Source organism: Melospiza melodia, chromosome 2, assembly GCF_035770615.1.
Source record: "Melospiza melodia melodia isolate bMelMel2 chromosome 2, bMelMel2.pri, whole genome shotgun sequence".
NCBI lineage: Eukaryota > Metazoa > Chordata > Aves > Passeriformes > Passerellidae > Melospiza > Melospiza melodia.
The window spans coordinates 143,140,040-143,160,216 of NC_086195.1; the positions used below are offsets into that span (position 1 = coordinate 143,140,040).

The 20,177-nt window shown below is 50.0% G+C and overlaps 2 protein-coding genes across 3 annotated transcripts in view; one reads left to right on the forward strand and one right to left on the reverse strand.

The window, feature by feature from the left end:
• SCAF4 (SR-related CTD associated factor 4) overlaps positions 1 to 14,808 on the forward strand; it is a 29,650-nt gene extending 14,842 nt beyond the window's left edge. Inside the window, exons 7-21 of one of the 2 annotated variants that reach the window (XM_063150252.1) lie at positions 392 to 568; positions 784 to 884; positions 1,379 to 1,426; positions 2,505 to 2,613; positions 2,929 to 3,096; positions 3,685 to 3,770; positions 4,470 to 4,660; positions 5,534 to 5,634; positions 6,591 to 6,704; positions 7,395 to 7,551; positions 8,318 to 8,472; positions 9,204 to 9,366; positions 9,465 to 9,545; positions 9,627 to 9,815; positions 13,660 to 14,808. In XM_063150252.1, the coding sequence (XP_063006322.1) occupies positions 392 to 568; positions 784 to 884; positions 1,379 to 1,426; positions 2,505 to 2,613; positions 2,929 to 3,096; positions 3,685 to 3,770; positions 4,470 to 4,660; positions 5,534 to 5,634; positions 6,591 to 6,704; positions 7,395 to 7,551; positions 8,318 to 8,472; positions 9,204 to 9,366; positions 9,465 to 9,545; positions 9,627 to 9,815; positions 13,660 to 14,486 (2,667 nt within the window). In that variant the 3' untranslated portion in view covers positions 14,487 to 14,808. The remainder of the gene's footprint in view (positions 1 to 391; positions 569 to 783; positions 885 to 1,378; positions 1,427 to 2,504; positions 2,614 to 2,928; positions 3,097 to 3,684; positions 3,771 to 4,469; positions 4,661 to 5,533; positions 5,635 to 6,590; positions 6,705 to 7,394; positions 7,552 to 8,317; positions 8,473 to 9,203; positions 9,367 to 9,464; positions 9,546 to 9,626; positions 9,816 to 13,659) is intronic. The other variant, XM_063150253.1, reaches the window with a different exon arrangement.
• Positions 14,809 to 16,789: 1,981 nt separating this feature from the next.
• On the reverse strand, positions 16,790 to 19,780 carry SOD1 (superoxide dismutase 1). Its single transcript, XM_063150254.1, has 5 exons — positions 19,681 to 19,780; positions 19,172 to 19,265; positions 18,689 to 18,758; positions 17,318 to 17,432; positions 16,790 to 17,057 (listed from the first exon to the last, which is right to left on the reverse strand). Exons 1-5 carry the CDS (start codon positions 19,753 to 19,755, stop codon positions 16,947 to 16,949), a joined length of 465 nt encoding a protein of 154 aa, XP_063006324.1. The 5' UTR covers positions 19,756 to 19,780; the 3' UTR covers positions 16,790 to 16,946.
• Between the last annotated feature and the right edge of the window lie 397 nt (positions 19,781 to 20,177).

Sequence of the window (20,177 nt, forward strand, 5' to 3'; positions counted from 1 at the left end):
AGGAGTATTTAAATTCTTCCATCCAATAGTTGCGGTATTTCATGATATTCAGTGCCTAAGTAATTGGGTACAAATTGATGCAGTAAGAAGGTTTCTGGAACAGGTGGAATATCTCAAAGGAAATGAGGAATTTCGTTGCTCAGTCCATTTAAATGTTTGCTGTGTTGAAGGGCCTGAACACTGCAATGTTGGGATCTACTGAATTCTGCCACCGAAGTATTTAAATAAGGGACTCGTGGTCTTGCTGTTAATGCTCCACAGTTCACTCAGGTTGTGCTGTGTTCATCCCCTGCCATAATCTCTATTGACATAAAATTTATATCCTACAGCTCTTTCAATACTTGGTGTTTATATGAGGACATTCACTTCACACTGTCTCATGTTTCTGTAGCTGCAGCAAATCCTGCAGACCTTCCAGCAGCCTCAGAAGCCCCAGTCACCGGTCATAGACAACACTGTGATGGCTCAGGTTCAAGCTATTACTGCTCAGCTGAAAACCACAGCAGCACAGCCCCCGGAGCAGAAAGCTGCTTTCACAGCACCTGAGCAGAAAACATCATTTGACAAAGTAAGTCTTGGTTTGCATTTTCTCAAGATGGAGAAATCTGGTTTTGGACAGTTTTTATTTGGTATTGGAATATAGATTTCTGTTTTTCCCCAATTCTAACCTTGTCTTTAGTTTCAGAGCTTACATTGGTTGTAAGAATGTGATAATAAAGATATTTTGGCTGCCAGTTGGGTAAGATACAGAAAAAATAGTTGTGCTGATGTGGTTTCTTTCAGAAGCTGCTAGATCGGTTTGACTACGATGATGAACCAGAAGCTGTGGAAGATTCTAAGAAAGAAGATTCAGCTCCTTCCCCTGCAGTGTCTCAGCCAGCTTTGTAAGTTCTGTGTCATAATAAAACTAACAAATCTTTGTCCTAAAACATTTTTAGGTGAGAAAGTAGATTAAAATTTCAAGTTAGTTCAGTTTCACTGAATTAACAGGCCAAATTTAAAGCACTGTTAACAGTTTTTGGTGGGGAGATTTTTGTGTCTCTTTACTTTGGTGATCTGGTGTTGCCTCATTGGTGGAGGACTCTGTTCTGTAGAGAAAAGCTCAGATTTAGTTGCAGGATGAGTTCCATGTTTTTACAGTACATCTGAGGGTGTCAGGGCATCACTGCATCAGTTGGATTGCTTTACTGGCTGGGGAAAGATGCTCTTCCAAACGTTGTGATAGATTGTAGTATTCAAGAAATGAAAATTGCCTTTACAGTTTTATGTTTGCAAACATTCCATCCCCACACAAGCCAGCTCAGGCTCCTGTTTCCCTTTTGCTATGCATTATGATGAAGTCTGGAATGACATGACCACATGCCAGTTTTTTCCGCAGGACCTCTCTCTCATTCAGTGCACAGGCTGGATGGTGCTCAATGCCGGGGTTAGTCCACATTTCTTTTTTCCCTGCTTCAGTGCGTGGCCCCATGTCTTACTCTCTGTATCTGCATCTAAAGCCTGCTCTCAAAACCAGAACCACTAACTCTGTCATCAGCTTTCTGCCTGTGTCTCTCACCTCGAGCACCTCATGTCCACCAGTAGTAGCTCATTCAGGGTCTCTGAAGGAAATGGATAGTGTTTGCCTTAGAATGATCCAGATGGAGCTCTGGAATGCAGAAAGAGGAGGTAGGTCACAGGCACTGCTGGTGTTTGCCCAGCTGGAGGCTTGTGGGCATGTTCATGTTCTGTAGGTGGTGCTTCAGGGTGTCCCTGAGGGTGGCATCCCATTGCTCCCAGTCTGGGGCACGTGAGCTCGGTAATTCTCTCTGTAAAGTACTGATCTGTCCACAATCTTCTCAGAATGGTCTTCTGACGCTGCAAAGTTCCATTTCCCATCACCATCAAATTCCTTTCTCCCCTGAAATGCTGCTGAGTTTCTTGCACAGGCTGCATCCTGCAAGCAGGTCCTGTTACCTGCAGACCTCCAGAATTCCCTGAGCACTGTCCATTCTGTGTGTTGAATCAGGAAGTGATGGGCATCACTGTAATAATCCTCATGTGATAGCCAGCCCCTTCTGCTCTGCCCTATTTCCTCCCAAACCAAAGTGTTTTCTTACAGCAGAGGTACAGCCAGTTTTTTCTCCTTGAGGGAAAAAGCGTTGCCTCTTTTGTTCCCAAAAGAGGAACTGCAAAGGGAGAGAATGAGCCTAAGGCAGAAAACCTTCCTGAAATGTTTCTGCAGGCTGAGATCTTCAGCACGCTCATAGAAGTGCAGGGGTGAGAGAGGCTCTAACCTTTGTGTAGCATTGCTTTAAATGTGAAAGGACTGCTCTTAGAGTGGAGCAAATATCAGGAAGCCACTCTTTCTTCCTTTTCTTTTTTTGTTGGAAACGGGATCATAGCAAAGATAATTGTTCTGTCTCAAATAACAGCCAGAATGTGTAAATGTGCATAGAAATCTGTCAAATAAAGACAAACCTGTGCATCTACTGACTTGTCTCACCAAAATACTCCTGTTTTAGTGGGTTTCCAGGAGAAGGCATGCAGCAGCCAGTGTTTCCTCAGCTCCCAAACATGGATCCGTTTCAGCAGCGGATGATGGGAATGCAGCAGGATCCGATGCGGCACCAGGTAACCCAGGCTTTTCCCTTGTCCCCCTCTTGTGCTTTCCATGCTTTGCTGTTTCCTTTGGTGCAGCAGGAAGGAAGTGATTTTCCTGCTGGTGAAGAGTGAATGTGGCTTAGCCCTGCATCTTCCCAAAGAAACATATCTTTGGTGTCTGTCCTAGTCAGGCTTTGAAGGACAAGATTGTTACTTGTGCACCCAAATGCTTGGCCTGCTTCATCTTTTCCCCATCTTTTTGTTTGTTTCCCCATCTTTTACTGCTGGGAAAGTGAATGTAATTCCTTCTCCTAGCTGGAATTCTGTGTTTTTTCTTTTCCCAAGGTGCCTCTTCCTCCGAATGGGCAGATGCCAGGCTTTGGTCTCCTGCCTACCCCCCAGTTCCCACCCATGGCTCAGCCAGTGATGCCTCCAGCAGCACCAGTGCAGCCAACTTTCCAGTCTCCCTTCCCAGTGCAGGCTGAGCCTCACCTGCAGAAACCCCACCAGCAGGTGAGCAGCCCTTGCAGCGAGCAGACCAACTCAGATGCTCTCATACATGTCATTCCCAGATGTGTGTGGATTGTCCTGGAGCAGAAGTGTCAGCATGACCAGGACACAGCTGTCTATGAGGCTGGCTCTGCTGGGAGAGAGCTCCAGCACTTACCCCTTTCCTGCCTCCAGCATAATTCAGCCTTAAAGTAGTTTCTTAAAATATCTTGGAGAAAAGTTGCAGCAGATCTTACTTTGATGATGGAGCATGATCCACTGACTGATTTTAAGGAATAAAATCATGTTCTGTGGACATGCAGATGTTGCTGAAATGGGGTGAAATGTGGAAACCAATAATTTGCAAATTGAAAATGGGAATTGTGTGAATTATTTCTATGGTGCCTTTTCAGTGGCTGTGTTAAGTACGTGCAATACTGGACCGTCTCCCTGCTAATGATCACAGGGTGAAGGTTTTGAGTCACATTACTCTTTAATTTCACACATTTGAATATTTAGTGTATTTTCAGTGCTGTTAATTTAGTCTGAGCGTAACAAGAAATAGAAGGCTTGTCCTACTCACCCCTAACACCTGTCAATTTCATGTTTTAGGATATGGAAGTGGAACAGCCTCCCATTCAGGAGGGAAAACGGCATGTTTCTGACAGTAGGAAATCAAGATCTAGATCTGCATCAAGGTAAGTGAGTGAAAGTTCTTTCAGTGCAGGAATGAAAAGCAGATTAACAGCTCTAAGATAATGAACCTCTAAAGTCATCTCCCTTCTAGGGAAAATATTGTATCTGTGCAGTTCTCTCTCACTGGGAGAGAGCAACTTCCATTCCTTTCTGTCCAGAGCAAGTTTTAGGGAGGCAGAATGTGATAGTTTAATTTGTCTGTGCTCTAAAACACTTTTCTTATGAAAACCTTTGTGATCTGTGACTTTGTGTGTCACTGAGATAACGTGTCACATGCCAGCTGACCGAGCAGGTCTGGCTCCACTCTCTGTTTAGTTGCCAGTCATCTTGTTCACCAAGATGCGGTTGCTCTGCACGATTTCTCTGAAGGTCTGCCACACCTTGAGAGGTTTAGAACATGAACACGATGTAAAATACAATTTCAGCGGCAGAATTTATTTAGAATATATTTATAATCATTTTTAGCCATTTCTTTGTAAAAGCAGTGAACATTTGCCTCATTGATGGAAGTGTAATTTTCCATCCAATGTGGTGGACGCAGTTTTGCCGGTCAACTTCAGCACAAAATTAGTACGTGATGAGAAACTTTTTGCGTGAATGAGCTTGGATTGACATGTTCCCTTCCTGAGGGAGCCCTTCCTGAGGGTGCTGTACAGCTGAGGCCGTGTCAGGCTCTGAGCAGGGTGCCTTGGTTCCCACAGGTCCCCCAAGAGGAGACGCTCGCGGTCGGGCTCGCGCTCGCGGCGCTCCCGGCACCGGCGTTCCCGCTCGCGCTCCCGGGAGCGGCGCCGGCGCTCGCCCAAGTCCCGCTCGCAGGAGCGGCGCGAGCGCGAGCGGGAGAAGGAGCGCCGCTCCAAGGGGCTGCCCCAGATCAAGGCAGAGACTGTCAGTGGTGAGTGCGTTCCCTTCCTGCTTCTCTGGGTCACCTGCGCCTTCCCGTAGGGCCCGGTGTTCTCGCTGTGCTCCTCGGGGTCAGTGCTGCTGCTTGTGCTCTCCGGGGCTCATCCAAACAGAACAAGAGTTAACTGCCTTGTGATTCCTGGTAGGAATCTCACCACACTGCCCTCTGCTTCTTTACTCATATTTAGCATTTTTAGAGTATCCCCGAGTTTGAGGTATTTTGGCTGTAAAATACGAAAAAGCTGAAACCCCGTGGTTTTCTTTTCCTTCCTTCGAGACAGAAGCAGATTGAACAAAATGGATTTGAGTTAATTGTAAATTATTACAATTTTTCTAAGTTTATCAATCCTGTGTATTTCCCCAACCTGAAGAAGAGATCTTACCTCGAAAGCACACAGGCTGATGGTTGGATTTCTGGTACAATCCTGGCTTTGCCAGCGTTTATACACCAAACGTAGTAGTCTTGTGCATGTTCCTTGGGAGTGTGGAATCTTCTCATCAAGTAAAATAAAAATATTCTTTCTCATATAAGAGAGACAAAACCCTGAGGTGTTTCAAGAGCCAAGTGGTGAGTGATGGTCCCAGGGGTAGAGCAGCCCTGGAGCTGCTCAGTGGAAGCTCCCTGCAGTGCTGTGAGATGTGCTGCTGCCAGCACCTTTCCAAGGTTCTGTCAGGTTGGCTGTCAGAGTTTGCAGTTCTGTATCTCTCAGGTGGAAAACCTGGATGAGTGTAGAGTGTTGCTGCAGTAACCTGCAGCCTGGGGGATACCTTGAGGTCCTTTCCTGGTTATTACCCTGGGTTCAGCATGGGATAGGTGTGGGTTATCTGTGCTGTAAGGACCACCTGTGCTAACTCTTGGTTGTAGTTTGCAGTACCACACTCTGGGTAGGACAGCTGGACAAAAGGACAACTCAGCAGGATGTAGGAAGTCTCCTGGAGGAGTTTGGCCCCATTGAGTCCATCAATGTGAGTAGAAGGGGTGCAGTGTGAGCTGCTTTGATGTGTTTGGGTGCACAACATCTCTCTAGGCTGCTGTGAGGCAGAGTCATTTCTGATACATTCCAAAGAGCTGGCCTCTCATTTTCCATGTCTTGTGTTTTTGGTGTGGGCACTCAGAGCATGTGGCTGACCTGTACACAAACAAGAAGGGAGCTGCTTTGGTTTCCTGCAGTATAAAAGTACAGAAAATTACCCCATTTTCATAAAAATCCTGCTTTCCCTGCAGGATGATGGCTGCAGAATTACATCCCATGCTTCTGAGTTCCTTGGCTGCTTCATTTTATTTGATTATAGGAGCATGGACTCTCAGCTGGAGTTCTTGTTGCTCTTCTGTCATTTTAGCCATAAACACAGACAACTATTGTTTTATTTTGCTGTATTTAAGGATATTTTATGTATAAATTATAGCTGTTCCAGTAACTTCAAAAATTTCATTCATTCAAACAAAAATAAGTGCCTAATTTTCTTTCTATTCCCAAATTTTGTAAGAGAACATAGGAGTTTTTCCCCAAAATTCATTACAAATAAAAATTACTCCAAATCTGCAGCTAGAACTGAATGTGGAGGTGCAGCTGGCAGAGTGAAGGGGGATACTGTTGTGCATTCCAACAAAGTAACTAATTGCCAGATGTTAAAATTTACATGAACGTTATTGTTTAGCAATTTAAAATGGTTAAATGTGCAAAAGTCAGCTGTATTTTAGAGTTTGGAGGTTTCAGAAGTTGTGGAAGTTTCAGTTCACTAGAAATGTGAATTTCCAGAAGATAGTGGCTTTCTTAGCCTCTTAAACTAACATTTCCTTCCATACTTGCACAGCCCCTTTGGAACAGCCCCTGATGTCCCAGCTTGCTGTAACTGTGCATTTGTGTGTTGATCACTGTTTGTTACCCACAAAATGAATTTTTTCCCTCAACCCCACACAGATGATACCGCCCAGAGGATGTGCCTACATTGTCATGGTGCACAGACAAGATGCCAACAGAGCCCTGCAGAAACTGAGCCGAGGCAACTTCAAAGTCAACCAGAAATCCATCAAGGTACTGCTTGAAAGCATCAGGCTTTCCAAAGCTGCTGTAATTACTGTCATCCTGTCTCATCTCTGCTGGGCTTTGGGCTATTTCAGACTCATATGGGTTCTGGAGATGACATTCTGTAAAATCCTGCAAAAATACACCAGTGAACTGGTTTTTGGGAATTACTGTTCCTGGTCTGTAGTGGGATAGTGGAACCTTGTATCAGTTTCCTTGAAAGATTGCCACTAACTATCTGTTTAATCAACAAAAAGGGTGCCTTTTTGCTCATTGCAGGGGACTGGCACTGTCTGTTTCTTGTTACTGTTATTTGTCTCCTAACAGAGTTTCATTACATATGATAATCCTACAAAGAGTACTCATAAATAAGGAAATGTGCATCAATTAGAGAAGTTCTTCCTTCTGTAGAATGTCAAATTAGTGTGACGCTGTCCTCCAAAGGGAAGTGGAATTAATCTTGGTGGCTGGGGATCATCAGAAGAAGCTGGCTTTATGCATTTTTACAAATGATGTGCAAGAGTCAAGCCAAGAAACAGGAACCAAGTCTGCTTAAAAAAATACTTTCTTCAGCGTTCTGTAGCTTTTTCACTTAGGATTTTTACTTTTTACCCTCAAATGCTGTTTTGTGAGAATGAAATGATAAATCCATGAAAATGGGAACATTTTACTGACCACTTGTATTTCCCCCTACCCAAGATTGCCTGGGCTCTGAATAAAGGAATAAAGCCAGACTACAAGCAGTATTGGGATGTAGAACTGGGTGTGACTTACATACCATGGGACAAAGTCAAGCCTGAAGATCTGGAAAGTTTCTGTGAAGGAGGAATGCTGGACAACGAGACCCTTAGTCCAGGTGCAGTGTCACTGCATGGTTTTTATTGAACCTTTATTTCAGGATTTGACCATTCTGTAAAGTTTGCCCAGTGTGCTGGTGATTATGTGCTCTAATTGTAGCATCTCCTCATGCTGAACACACAAAAATCAGCTGTGTGTTTTAAACAAAAATGTAATGAATCATGAGCATAATGTCAGTGTGTTCCAGTCCTCTCAGTGCTTTTCTCTTTCCCAAAATGCCCCCTCACTGATCCCTCTTTGTGCTTAGCTGGCTTTTCCCAGGAAGTTCTGACAGACAATAGGGGCCATTCCTTCCATAAATTAGGTTTAAAGCTATATTGGGCATTTTTGTTACTTTGCTGCAATTCTTTAGAGTCGTATTCTCTTTTCCTTGTTTGAGACTTGAAGATGTTGGGATTTTTAGAAATGAGTTTTCAGAGAAGTGGCAAAGCTGCTGCCTTCTTGCCTGAGAGCAATAGAATGAACCTGTTGAAAACTTGTCCCAAAGAGCCTTGCAGTTTTTGTCACAGATAATGTATCAGAATCCTGGGTGTGTATGAACACTGTCAGTGCAAAGGATTGTTGAATGACTGCTGAAAGGAACAACAAGTTTATTTGCTGTGTTCAAAATAATTTGGATTTTTTATTGTCAGAAACAGTATAAATGCTTCTTAGCTCTATGCTGTTATTACCTGAGTATTTTCAATTTTTGTAAACATGACTAAACATGTTTCACATGGTACTGCTTGTCTGACCTGTGTCTGCTGGGATTTTGTTTTGGGCAGAGTGGAAGGGAATTCCCAAGAAGTCTGAGAATGAAGTGGCTCAGAATGGAGGCGCAGAAGCTGCGCACAATGAACCAGTGTCACCTATTCCCAAAGCTTTACCTGTCCCAATTCCTGTTCCCATGCCTGCACCAATAACAGTACCTCCTCCACAGGTGAGAGTTGTTCCACAGAAACAAACAAAACTCACTTTAAATAATAATTCAGGGAGGGAGGGAATGCCATGAATGGGAACTCTGTTCTCTCAGTCACAGAGGAATTGCTGCAGTGGAATCTTTGTTTTAGAAGGGCTGAATTGCATCTTCAGGCTTTGTGATTGGCTTTGTTTTGTTATTTGTTTTATATATTAATGTTCCTCTGAAAGCTTTTCTTATTGGCAGATACTCCACTACTTTTATATTGGTAGTTTCTTGTCAGTATATCAGAGCTAATTTAAATTCAGAGTTTGATATAAAGCAGAAATAAAGGAAAAGGGAACACCAGTCACTCTAATGTGCACACTCAGGTAATGAGAAAGAGACAAGCAGAGGTTTTTAGTTGCTCTGAAGTAGTGAGCATTCCAGTGGATCCCGTCTGGAAATCCATCATGCTGGGTGCACATGAATCCCAGGCGCTGTGTGAGGGGTTTGTGGAGGTGAGTTACCAACAGGCATTAGCACAGAGGAAAATTCTCTAATTACAAAGGCAGAGAGGGTGGTGTTGGTATTTTCAGTGATGGGAGTTCTGGAGTGCCGCTGCATCTTCTGTGCGAGTGCCCCCTTGTTGCAGAGGAGTTTGGGGTCGCTGAGATGTCCTGGTGGAGCTGGACGAGGACAGAGATCCCCAGCGGGACACAGAGCCTTTGGGGCACTCTTGGGGTAACCCATGTTTCCCTTTCCTTTCCCAGGTTCCCCCCCATCCATCAGGGCCCCCCGTGGTTGGTGCACTCCAGCCCCCAGCTTTCACAGCACCTTTAGGAATTCCCCCTCCTGGATTCGCCCCCGGGGTGCCGCCGCCGCCGCCGCCTCCATTCCTGCGGCCGGGCTTCAACCCGCTGCATTTACCTCCAGGTTTGTGGGGAGGGCCAGCCCGGGCCCTGCAGGCCAGAGCTGCGCTGGGCTGTGCCAGGGGCACTCAGGGCTCTCTCTGCTGTCTGTGCTTCTTGTAGGGTTCCTTCCTCCCGGGCCGCCGCCTCCCATAACCCCTCCGGTCTCTGTCCCGCACACTCCGGCAGTGAACATCCCAAACTGTGAGTGCTGGGCCTTGGGGAGGGCAGGGGCCTGCAGGGATTGCTGCCTGGTGCTCAGTGTGCCCTTGCCTTGTTCCTCAGCTACAGCCACTGGTGGGAGTGAGGACACTACAAAGGAGTCGTCTGTAGGAAATCCCATCCCGACAGTAGTGTCTGGAGGCAGAGGGAATGCTGAAAGTACTGACACTTCCAAACTCTATGGCACTGTCCCACCTCCTGTAGCACCTACCAATGTCCCTGCTCCTGTCACCCAGGCTGTTCCACTCCTTGGTAAGTGCCCTCCTGGGTAAGTTCTGCTCTTCATTCTTCCCTGCATTTTAAATACCATTTTGGTTTGGCTACTGACTCACAGGCCAGGGGAAAGGGAAGCACATTCTTCTCAACTTGTTGAAATTTCTGTCCCACTGTTGGCTTTCAAATCAATTTTAAAGGCTTAGTTTTGTACAGGAGGAACAGTCAGTATTTTTTACTACTGAAGATCCAAAGCCATGATGTATAAGTTACAAATTCAAATACTGTCCACTTTTAGCAAGTGAAGGTTTATACAGTCTAGACAATGAACTTAGAGCAACACATCTGTATGACATAGAAACCAGGTTTTAGACTCAGCTATTAGATATAGAAAATTACCATGCAGAGAAACTATTTTTAGTGTATTTTTGAAATCTCTGAGGATGGGGTACATTATGTATGGAATAAATTGTTTTAATAGAACAGAAAAGCTTTTATGCAGCCCTGCAGTAGGACAGGTTTTGAAACCTTTGTAAGAATATTTTATTTAACTATTACCAAATGTTTTTCTGACTAGCAAACCCAGGGTAATGGGAATATGTTGCTTAAATTACTTTTCCTAATATGATACAAACTTGGTCAGGTTTTGAAAGGGAGTGTGAACTGTTACAGAACTCTGCTAAATGCTTATTTTATGATGGCTTTGGATGGGCCAGTGTCAAGAATTTACTCCAGAGACTTGTTACGTGCAAATTTTAGTGAGATTACTACATTTAGGGGATTTTGGGCCTCTACATGAGAGCCTAAGAAATGAATGAAAAGCTAATTTTGTGTTAGTGTGTTTCTGCCCAGAATTTTCAGTGATCACTGAAGAAAATCAGATTTGTCTCCCTGAGAGCTCAATGCTCTATTGGATGTGAGGGCTAAATTTTCCATCCATGACTAATGATTTATGGATCCTGCATGTTGAAAACTTTACAGAAGACCCTTTCAAAACAGAGAAAAGCTTGAGAAACTCTGTGGTGACACCATGGAGTCAGGGAATTTTGTTAGGAATTTCAGAAAGTCACACCTTCCTGCTGAATGACACTTTCTGTAAAGGTAGCTCAGAGTTCTGGAGTTTCACTGTCTTGGACAACATAACCTGCACTTGATATTCTTGGACTTGGGAATGTGTGAGGTTCTGAATGATTCTGTAGCAAACTCCAGCCAAATCCCACCAGACTGACAACATGGTCTCCCTCTCAGGAATTCCCTGGCAGTGTTTAACACTCTAGCTGTAGGATGCCACATTCCCCACTGGAGAACATGCAGAATGCTGGAGAACAGCAGCTTCAGAGTGGAGTGAAGCCCTGCTGCTGTTGTGCTGGATCCATGAGCTTTTGGCTTGTTCCATGTGTTTCCATGAGGGACAGACAGACAGCACAGAGCTCCACGTGCTGGGAGGTGATTCAAGGGGTTGGGTTCAAGTTACTGGAACCACTGAGTGAGCAGAGTTTGTGTAAGAGTTAATCAGCTGCCAGCCCTGGTGACATGGGAATTATCCCAAGGGAATGTAAGCTTTGTCCAGCTGGGGGAGATGGTCAGGTCTGTATCACAGTGACAGGCAAATCTGGCTTCATCCTTCAGTAAGGATGGCTCCTGCGCCCTCCCTGGACACAAGATCCTTCAGGCCAGCCTGAGCACTCTGGGCTGTGTTGTAGGAGTCGGGTGGTGTAACTTGGGACACTTTGGTGTGTGATGGCTGCTCCTCCCAAACCCATAAAATCTGTTGTGAAGGCAAGGTGTGGTTTTGCACATTGGGACAGAGCAGCAGGTGGCAGGTGTGAGGGAACTGGCTGCAGCAGGACAAGCTGGGTCAGGAAATCACCTCAGGGTTTCTCTCAGAGCTCAGGGAGTTCATACCCAGCTCAGGAAACTGCTTGAATGTCAGGTACTTCCTAAAACAAAAGAGGATTTTAACTTGCCCCAGACATGGTGTGTGTGTGTGTCTGTAGCATGAATTTCCCTGAGCATTTTCAGTAAGCTGGGATGTGTTTCTGGACAGCTCTTTAGGTTTTGAGTTGGTGCCTGATTTGTCAGGAGAGTGAGCAAACTCCAGTATTCTACAGTTGCTTTAGCCTCAGCACTGAAGAGGGGTGATATTTAAAATAAATGTAAAATACAAAGTGTGCAGCTCTGCAGCCAGTGCAGTTCAGAATGAAGGAGTTCTAGGTACAAATAAGATTGAGAAATTTAATGACTTATTAAATGTGAAACTTGCCTCCCTCACCTCATGTTCATGCTCTGGTAACCCACATCTGCTCTGCTGCTTCTAAGCAGAAGCACAGGCTTAACTTCAGCTCTTTAGTTCTCAGTTATTCTTTTCTGCCTTGTTTTAATCTTCTGGGGAAGATTAAAAGATGTTTTTACCAAGAAGAATATCCCCAAATCTCAGAATTCCTGGGAGACATCATTAGCTATGAGTCTGTCTTGTCAGATCTGTAGTTCTGTCACAGGAGGAGTTTAAACTGGGTGGTTACAGACCTGGTTATTGACCAGGAGGGGAGAAGGCTTTGCATTTTAGAGGAAGGAAAAAATGCAGAAAAGTAAAAAAGCTGTTGGTACTGGACCATTTCTCTCCAAGAGTGGGAGCTGTGTCTGACTGCCTGCAGGGGAAGGGCAGAGGATATCATGGACTGGAAGATGTCACATGAATATTCTCACTGGCAAAATCCAACTTCCTTCCAATACGGATTTAAAGAGCACTCAGGTGAAAAGGTTTCTGTCAGAGACATCCCTGAAGTCAGTGTGTGGTGAGAGGGCAGCACAGCAGGCTCAGCTCTGTCTGGGGACAGGTACCAAAGCTGGACAAGGGAGGGATGAACACCACGGCAGCTCGTGTGGCTGCTCCCAAGGGCAGTTTCACTGCTGACATCAATTCCAGCATCAGTTCCCACAGAATTTCATCCTGGTTTTTCTCAGGCAGGGGCTGTGTTCCTAGGGCAGGAGGTGCTGGTGAGCAGGAGCAGATGGAGCAGTGTGAGGGCTCTTGGAGCACTGGACAGTGCTCCTGGTTCAGACTGGAGGCACCTGCCCTGGGGTGGTGGCAAGGGCTCAGCTGGAGCTCAGGATTCTTGTCAAAATCCTGGTTTTGGCTCCTTGTGTTGGTGTCCAGGAGCTGTGGGCTCAGCTTTGTCCGACAGTGTTTTTGGAGAGGGAGTTTTTTAACTCCTATGAAGAGCATAGGAATAAAACTGGAAAACAGTTGGTGCTGCATATGTGCTATAAAGGATGGAACACTATTACAAAAAAAAGAAGCCAGGAATGACCTGTTGAATTTCCTTTTAGTTTACATTGCAGGGTTTATTCTAATGTTGCATTTTGTTTTAGTTACATTGCCAGGTTTATTCTATTGTTGCATTTCATTTTTGTTTACATTGCAAGGTTTATTCTATTATGAATCTTTGTTGTGTCCCTTTTCTGTGGAGTGGTAAAGAGAGCTGTGTTCAGCTGTATTCCAGCCTCCTCTGTGCCTGTTTCTGGTGCTGTGCAGCTGTGGGGTGTTCAGCTGCTGTTTGTGGCAGAGGGAAATGCCTGAATCCCACTGGAGGGAGTGGGGTGTGTTCACCTGGAAGGGGCTTGGGGAAGCAGGAGGCTGAGCTGGGGCTTAGGGAGAGCTGTTCCTGCACCAGGGCAAGGCTCTCCGCAGGGAGTCTCTGGGATCAGGGTTAGCTGCTGCCCTGGGCACAGCCCTCGCTGCCAGCAGCGCACAGAGCCCCGGCGGCTCCGCTCCTGGTTCTGGGCCGCTCCGTTCCCAGATAAGCGCGGATTATTGGGTTTGAGGTCGGGAAGCGCTCCGCAGCCCGGTGCCGGCTCTGACTGTCGCTTGTGTTCCTTGCAGGCACGCAGGGGGTAGCGCCGCCGCCGCCCGCGCCCGTGGTGGGGCTGCAGACTCCGTCCACGGGGCTGCTGGGCGCCCGGCCCGGGCTGATCCCGCTGCAGCGCCCGCCGGGGATGCCGCCGCCGCCGCCGCTGCCGCGCTTCCCCATGCTGCCGCCGCGCCACATGCCGCCGCACATGATGCACCGGGGGCCGCCGCCGGGCCCCGGCGGCTTCGGCATGCCTCCCCCGCACGGCATGAAGGCGCCCTTCCCTCCGCCCGGCCACTTCGTGCGGCCCGCGGGCGGCCAGGGCGGCGGCGAGGAGAGCAGGGACGGGCGGCAGTTCCGGAACGACAGGCAGTTCGCGGGCAGCGGCAGAGAGCAGGAGCGCTTCGGCCGGAGATCCTTCGGGAACCGCGCGGACGGCGAGCGGGAGCGCTACGGCGGCCGCGACGAGCGGGAGCACGAGCGGCCGGGCGGGCGCGACAGGCGAGACTGGGGACGCCGCAGCCCCGAGCGCGACCGGCACAGGGACTCGGAGGACAGGAACAGGCGCTCCAGCGGCCACCGAGACAGGGAGAGGGATTCCAGGGATCGGGAGTCGCGCAGAGACAAGGAGGAGAGCCGCGGCAAGGAGAAGCCGGAGGTGACAGACAGGGCGGAGGGCGACAAAAACCACGAGTCGCACGGCGGCAAAACGGAGGGCGCGGAACTCGTTTCAGAACTGGCTGCGGGAGACGCCGAGCCCGCGGGCGCCAGCGCCGCGGCGGAGTCGGCGCCCGAGGCTACCTCATCCCTGGAACAGGCGGACAAGGACACGGGCTCGGCGGCCGAGGCGCCGCGCTAGGGCCGCCCGGGCCGCGGAGCCCGGCGTGGGTTGTACAGTGCTGTAAATCCGCTTCCGCCCCGCGCCCCGAGGCGGGGCGCCGTGAGCAATTTGATTGCTTCCCTTCTATTTAAAATAGCCACAACATAACATAAAATACTGAAGAGATGATTAAAATATTACCCATTTTTGCTGTAACTTTTTTAAAGTTTTGACTTTAAAAAGTTTACGAATCAGAAGTAGAAGTGCTTTCTATTTTTTTTTTAATTTAAGAAAAGGTAACGGTGAAAGCTCCTCAAAACAATAGGGATGTGTTTTTAATAAACTCTATTTTCGTAACAAACTTTTAACGTGTGCTATTCTTCCTACGCTGCACTGAAGTGGAAAAGGAGTGTTCAGCAGCCTAAAGTTGGAACTGTTAATGCTGTACTGGAGTCTAAATTAGACTGGTTTGGTTCTGTTTGTTAAAGGAAATCCATCTGTTTGTGTAGCGATTCACAGAAGTGAATTTTTATTTGTAACAGTCCTCTGGAGTTTTAGATTGCTGCATTTTAATGAGCTACTTGACCACCCCGGCTAAACGTTAGTTTTAAGATGTTAATTGCAGAGTTAACTGTTTTAGTGTTTGCAATGCAATCCATTCTTTGCTTTATTTTTTTTTCCCCTCCCTCCCTTCAATTGGTTCTGTGGTTCCTGTTGCTCCTAATTTGCCTTTTTTTAAGACGTGACCCCTTCAGGCAGCGAGCATCTGCTCTGAGGTTACACAGAGTGTGCCAGGCTGGGCAGTGCCTGCCCTGCAGCTTTGGTACTTGCTGGGAGCGGGACCTCGGAGGCACCACAATTCCAGCCTGGCTCTGCGGGCGGGGCTGGACAAGGACTGGGCCCTCCCTCCATGGACACGGGGCTGCTCCTGCTCACCCTGCCAGAGGTAGGTTGTGTGCCCCGGGCTGGGGACAGAGGGTGTTGTGGCACCTCCTCGTGAGAGCCCTTCCGTGTGCTGTCAGCTGTGCCGAGGGCAGGTGCAGTGTCTCTGTGGCTGATCCCTGGGGCAGGGTGCTGTGGGAAGTTCTGCTCACCCCATGTGGCTCAGAGCTCCCATAACCCCAGCAGCACCAGTGTTTGAATCCTATGCGTATAATGGTTTTTTTCTCCTTGCTATAGGTGTGTTCTACCTTTAAAGCTGGGGATTTTGCCCCAAGGGAAGGGCAGCTGCTTCCTCACATCAGTCCTTTTTTACAGCTGCCCTGCTGTCAAAAAGGGCAGAGGGAATTGTCTCTGGGCGGGGGAGAGGGTGGGAGAGCCACTGTGGAGCTCTGGGGAGAGGACATCTATTTTTATGTTCTTGCAATAGCAGAATAAAGAGAGAAAGAACCTGTTTACAGATTGTAGTGACCTCAGCTTCCATGTGTTAAAACTCGTATCCTCACTGGTTGTTTCCTGCTGGGCCCACGGGACATTACCTTGTCCCACAAATCCAGGTTTGAGCCTTGGGAAAAGCTGCTCCAGCTCTGTAAGGAGGGAAGGTTTGTTTCACTGAGAACACCTCCTTAAAGAGCTGGAGACAATGAGAGGCACAAGGGTGCTCTGTTCATGCAAATCCCACCCCTGTTCTGTGCCTCAGTAGGGATTTGAAAGCCTGGAAAACTGTGGAATAACTCTTTACACCCTCTGCAGCAGTGCCTCTGCACAGCCCTCGCAGCAGCAGCAGCAGCAGCAGCAACCCTCTGGAGGAGGCACAGGGAGGTGAAGACTCACACACTGCTCTGGCAGCAACAGGGAACGTAAGTTCAAAGTGTTTTTACAGTATTCCTGCTCTCCTACCCAGTTCCCTTAGTAGCTCAGTGGAGTGGGGTTACCTGGAACTACAGCCTGCTACTCCATGAATATCCTGAAGGGCAGAAGAAACCACTGATACAAGTCCTTGTTGAAGTGACTCATTTTCTCTATGAAGAGAGAGCCTGAAATCTGCTTCAGAAGGACACACCAGAACAGGATGGAGGCTGGCACACAGTGGCACTCCTGGGATTCTGCCTGGAACCTTGCTGGATGGAATTTAACCATACACCTGCTGAAGCCCAGGCCCCCCTTGCCAGCAGGAGCACGTTTGGGCCTTTGGGTTTTTTCTCCTGTTCACAGACAGCCAGACCGGGGTGTATCTGCCCAGAACATTTATTATACAAGTTTGAAGCCTACAAATGCTGCCCCTGCCCCAGGAGGAAGCCTGACACACCCAGGGGCTGGAACAGGAGCACTACCCGTTCCCTCAGAGCAGGGATGTGACACGGAATGGTGGCAGCAGGAGGTGAGCAGAGACCACAGAGCCATTCCATCAGGGACACTTTAATTGAATGTACATCATACAAAAGTCGCTCGGTCTCCGGCGTGCGAGTGCTGCTCGGGATGCAGAGGAGCAGGACGTGGATGACACATCTGAGGTTGCAGGAGGGGCAGGAGCAGCAGGAGGAGCACTGCAGGCAGCGTTTAGCACTTGGCGATCCCGATCACCCCGCAGGCCAGGCGGGGCCCCGCGTTCCCGGTCAGCAGGCTCTCGTCGTTGCCCCCTTTGCCCAGGTCATCCCGCCGCTCGTGCACCTGCAGCACAATTAAAGGGACGTTAATTGATCCAGCCATCACTGCTCCTGGCAGCAGCAGCACCTCCAGAGCAGCTACACCCTGATCTCCATGCTGAAAGCTTCCCACTGGAGCTGCCCAGGGGCGATTCAGGCACCCGCAGCAGGAAGAGCAGAGTCGGGACATGTGCAGCAGGCTGGCAGGGAGGTGCCAGCCAAGGCACAGAGGGATGGATCAGGATGGCTGTGGATGCCCTGTCCCTGCCCTGGGGCCCCACTCACCACCATGGTGCGGCCGATGATGCAGTGTGGGCCCGAGAGGGAGATGACGGAATCCTGGATGCACACCTCGGCCACGCCTCCCTTGGCAGTCACATTGCCCAGGTCTCCCACGTGCCTGCACAGACACAGCCACCTCACAACGTGCCCCGCACCCAAAGCTTTCCAAGGCAAGGCTGGCAGTTCATGTTACAGCACAACAGAGGCTCCCAAATCCAGTGAACACCACCACTGTTCTCAGAGCTTCTGCTGTCCAGGACAGCTCAGCTACTGCACAGGCTTTGGGTTTAAGGGGATTAGGAGAAGCTGTTTGTCAGGCAGCAGGTCACAGGCAGGGCAGGAACTGCTCAGTCCCAGCCTGTGCCAGGGATGATTATTCCAGTCTGGCATTGCCCCATCACTTGGCACTCTGCTCTCCCACACAGCTTCTATCAGAGCTGCATCTCTGCTAAGGCTTCCCTGGAGAGCTGAGCCTGGAGCAGTGGAATTGTCACAGGACTTGTGGACATGCTGCTGTGCTGTGTCCTGCACACCTGCCCCAAGCACAGCATTCCCTCCAAATGCAGCTGATCCTGATGTGTCAGGCTCCGCTGTCCAGATACAGAACCTGGAATACTGACACATCCCTACCAGGCTCAGCCAGCCCAGGGCTGACCACCAGCTTTCTACAAAAATTCCTATTTTTAACCAAGTCCTACAGAACTGGGTTAATGACAGCTCTCCTCTGAGCAATCTCCTCGTTTAGGCTTCCAGGAAGCATCACTCCAGTTGTTTCTTACCCAGATTCAAGCAAGATCCACTTCTTGCACCCTCCTAAGGAACGCCCCTGCCCACAGCCAGTGCAGGATCGGGATGTGCCGAGGCTGCAGCAGCCCCGGTGTCCCTGCAATCCCAACCTTTAGCCCCGAGCAGCGCCTGCCAGGGCCCAGCACACATTTCATGCTGTGTCATGCAGGAGCTGGCTCAGATCCAGCTCTGCCCGGCCTGTGGCTCAGGTGGGATTTGCCAGCATTCCAAGGGCTGTCCCGAGCCCTGTGCGAGGCCAGGCTCCCTGAGCCCTGCTCCCCAACCCCAGCAGGCACGGCCACACCACTTCCTCTGGCACCCACCCAAGGGAACTGCTGTGAGAGCTGCTCCCAGGGAACAGCCAAGTCCCACATCCCACTCAAATCCGATACCCAGCACGAGCATCGGGCCCTCCCTGTCCCCTCCACCCGAGCCCTGACAAAACCACAAAGTGTCCCCAGGAGAGTGTTTCACACCACACTCTCAGGGAAACAAACTGCAGGAGTTACCGAAGAGCAGCTACGTGACCTCGGGAAGCCTACAGGAATTCCCAGGGATTTTCTGGCAATGCCCATGCCCTGGACTCACCTCTCAGCATCGCTGGGACCCCCGTGCTTCTTCTGCTCCGGGTTGAAGTGGGGGCCAGCACTGGTGCACCCTGGAACAAGCACAGCATCAGAGCAGGATCCCAGGATAAAGCTGCTGCTCCCACAGCGCTCCCAGGCACAGCAAAGAGCTCCTCTCCCGTGCCATGCCCTGCTAATCCCTGCAGATAAATCACCTGCCACAGCCCTGCAAGTCCCAGGCTCAGCCAGGAGCTTTCTTATTTCATAACGCTGAGTTATCCAAGCGCTCAGGCGAGTGCTTGGCATGGCAGCTCTTGACCACCAGCCTCAACACGCTCAGCTCAGAGTATTTATTATCCAGGAAGCAATTCCTCAGCAATGGTCACGATTTCCTCACACAGATTTGCAAACGTGAGAGCCAAGCTGCTGCTGCAACACCACGAGCAGCTCTGCAGGGCTGAGCAGCCCCTGTGCGGGGACACCAGGGCCGGCAGGGACACCTTACCATTGGTGTTGTCCCCGAACTCATGGACGTGGAAGCCGTGCTCTCCATCGGCCAGTCCAGTGATTTTCCCAGTCACTTTCACGGGTCCCGAACCCTTCAAAAGAGAGCACTGATCAGCACAAGGACTTTGCCACTGCACGGCTCCGTGTCACACCAAGGTGACAGAAAGGCCCGGCCACGAGCCCAAGGCAGCGCTGTCCGCAATGTCTGCGTTCGTTTAACGCCCTCGAACGCGTTCCTTCCCCTGTTTATCACCAAGCACAAGGAGTGCCTGTTATCTGACAGGGCCTCCAGAAAGATCCCGTACTTTGGCAGAGTGACCTCGCGGCCGCGCTCCCGGGCCGGCCGCAAGGGACAGCGCAGCTCCGGAGGGCCGCGGCCATTTGGAGCCGCAGCGCCCTCGGGCTGAGCCCGCCCGCTCTCTCCGCCACGGCGAGCAGGCTGGAGAGGGGCATCCCGGGGGCTCCGCACCCGCCGGGGCGGTCCCGGCGGCCCGGCCGTGCCCTCACCTGCTGCTCGAAGTGGATGACGCCCTCCACAGCCCCCTCGCCGCGCATCACACACACGGCCCGCACCGCCGCCATCTTGTGCCCGCCCCGCCCGCAGCGCCCGCGGACTGCGGCCAGGCCACGCCCCCTCTCCCGTTATATAGGGCGGGCGGCCGACGCCGCGGCCAATCGCGCTGCGCGCCGCGCGCCGCTCGGCCAATCGCAGCGCGGGGAGGCGGGAGGGGCGGGGCGCGGGGAGGCGGGAGCGGCGGGGCGCGCGGCGGCGGGAGGCGCCCTCTGGCGGCGAAGGTGCGGAACGGGGACCGGGACCGGGATCGGGATCGAGAACGGGAACGGGAACGGGAACGGGAACGGGAACGGGAACGGGAACGGGAACGGGAACGGGATGGGGGTCGGGACCCGGACCGGGAAGGATTCAGAGGGACCGGGAGCGGAGAGGGCGGTGCTGCTCCCGGCGCGGCTCACGGCGCTGTCCCCTCCGTGCCGGGCCGTGCCGT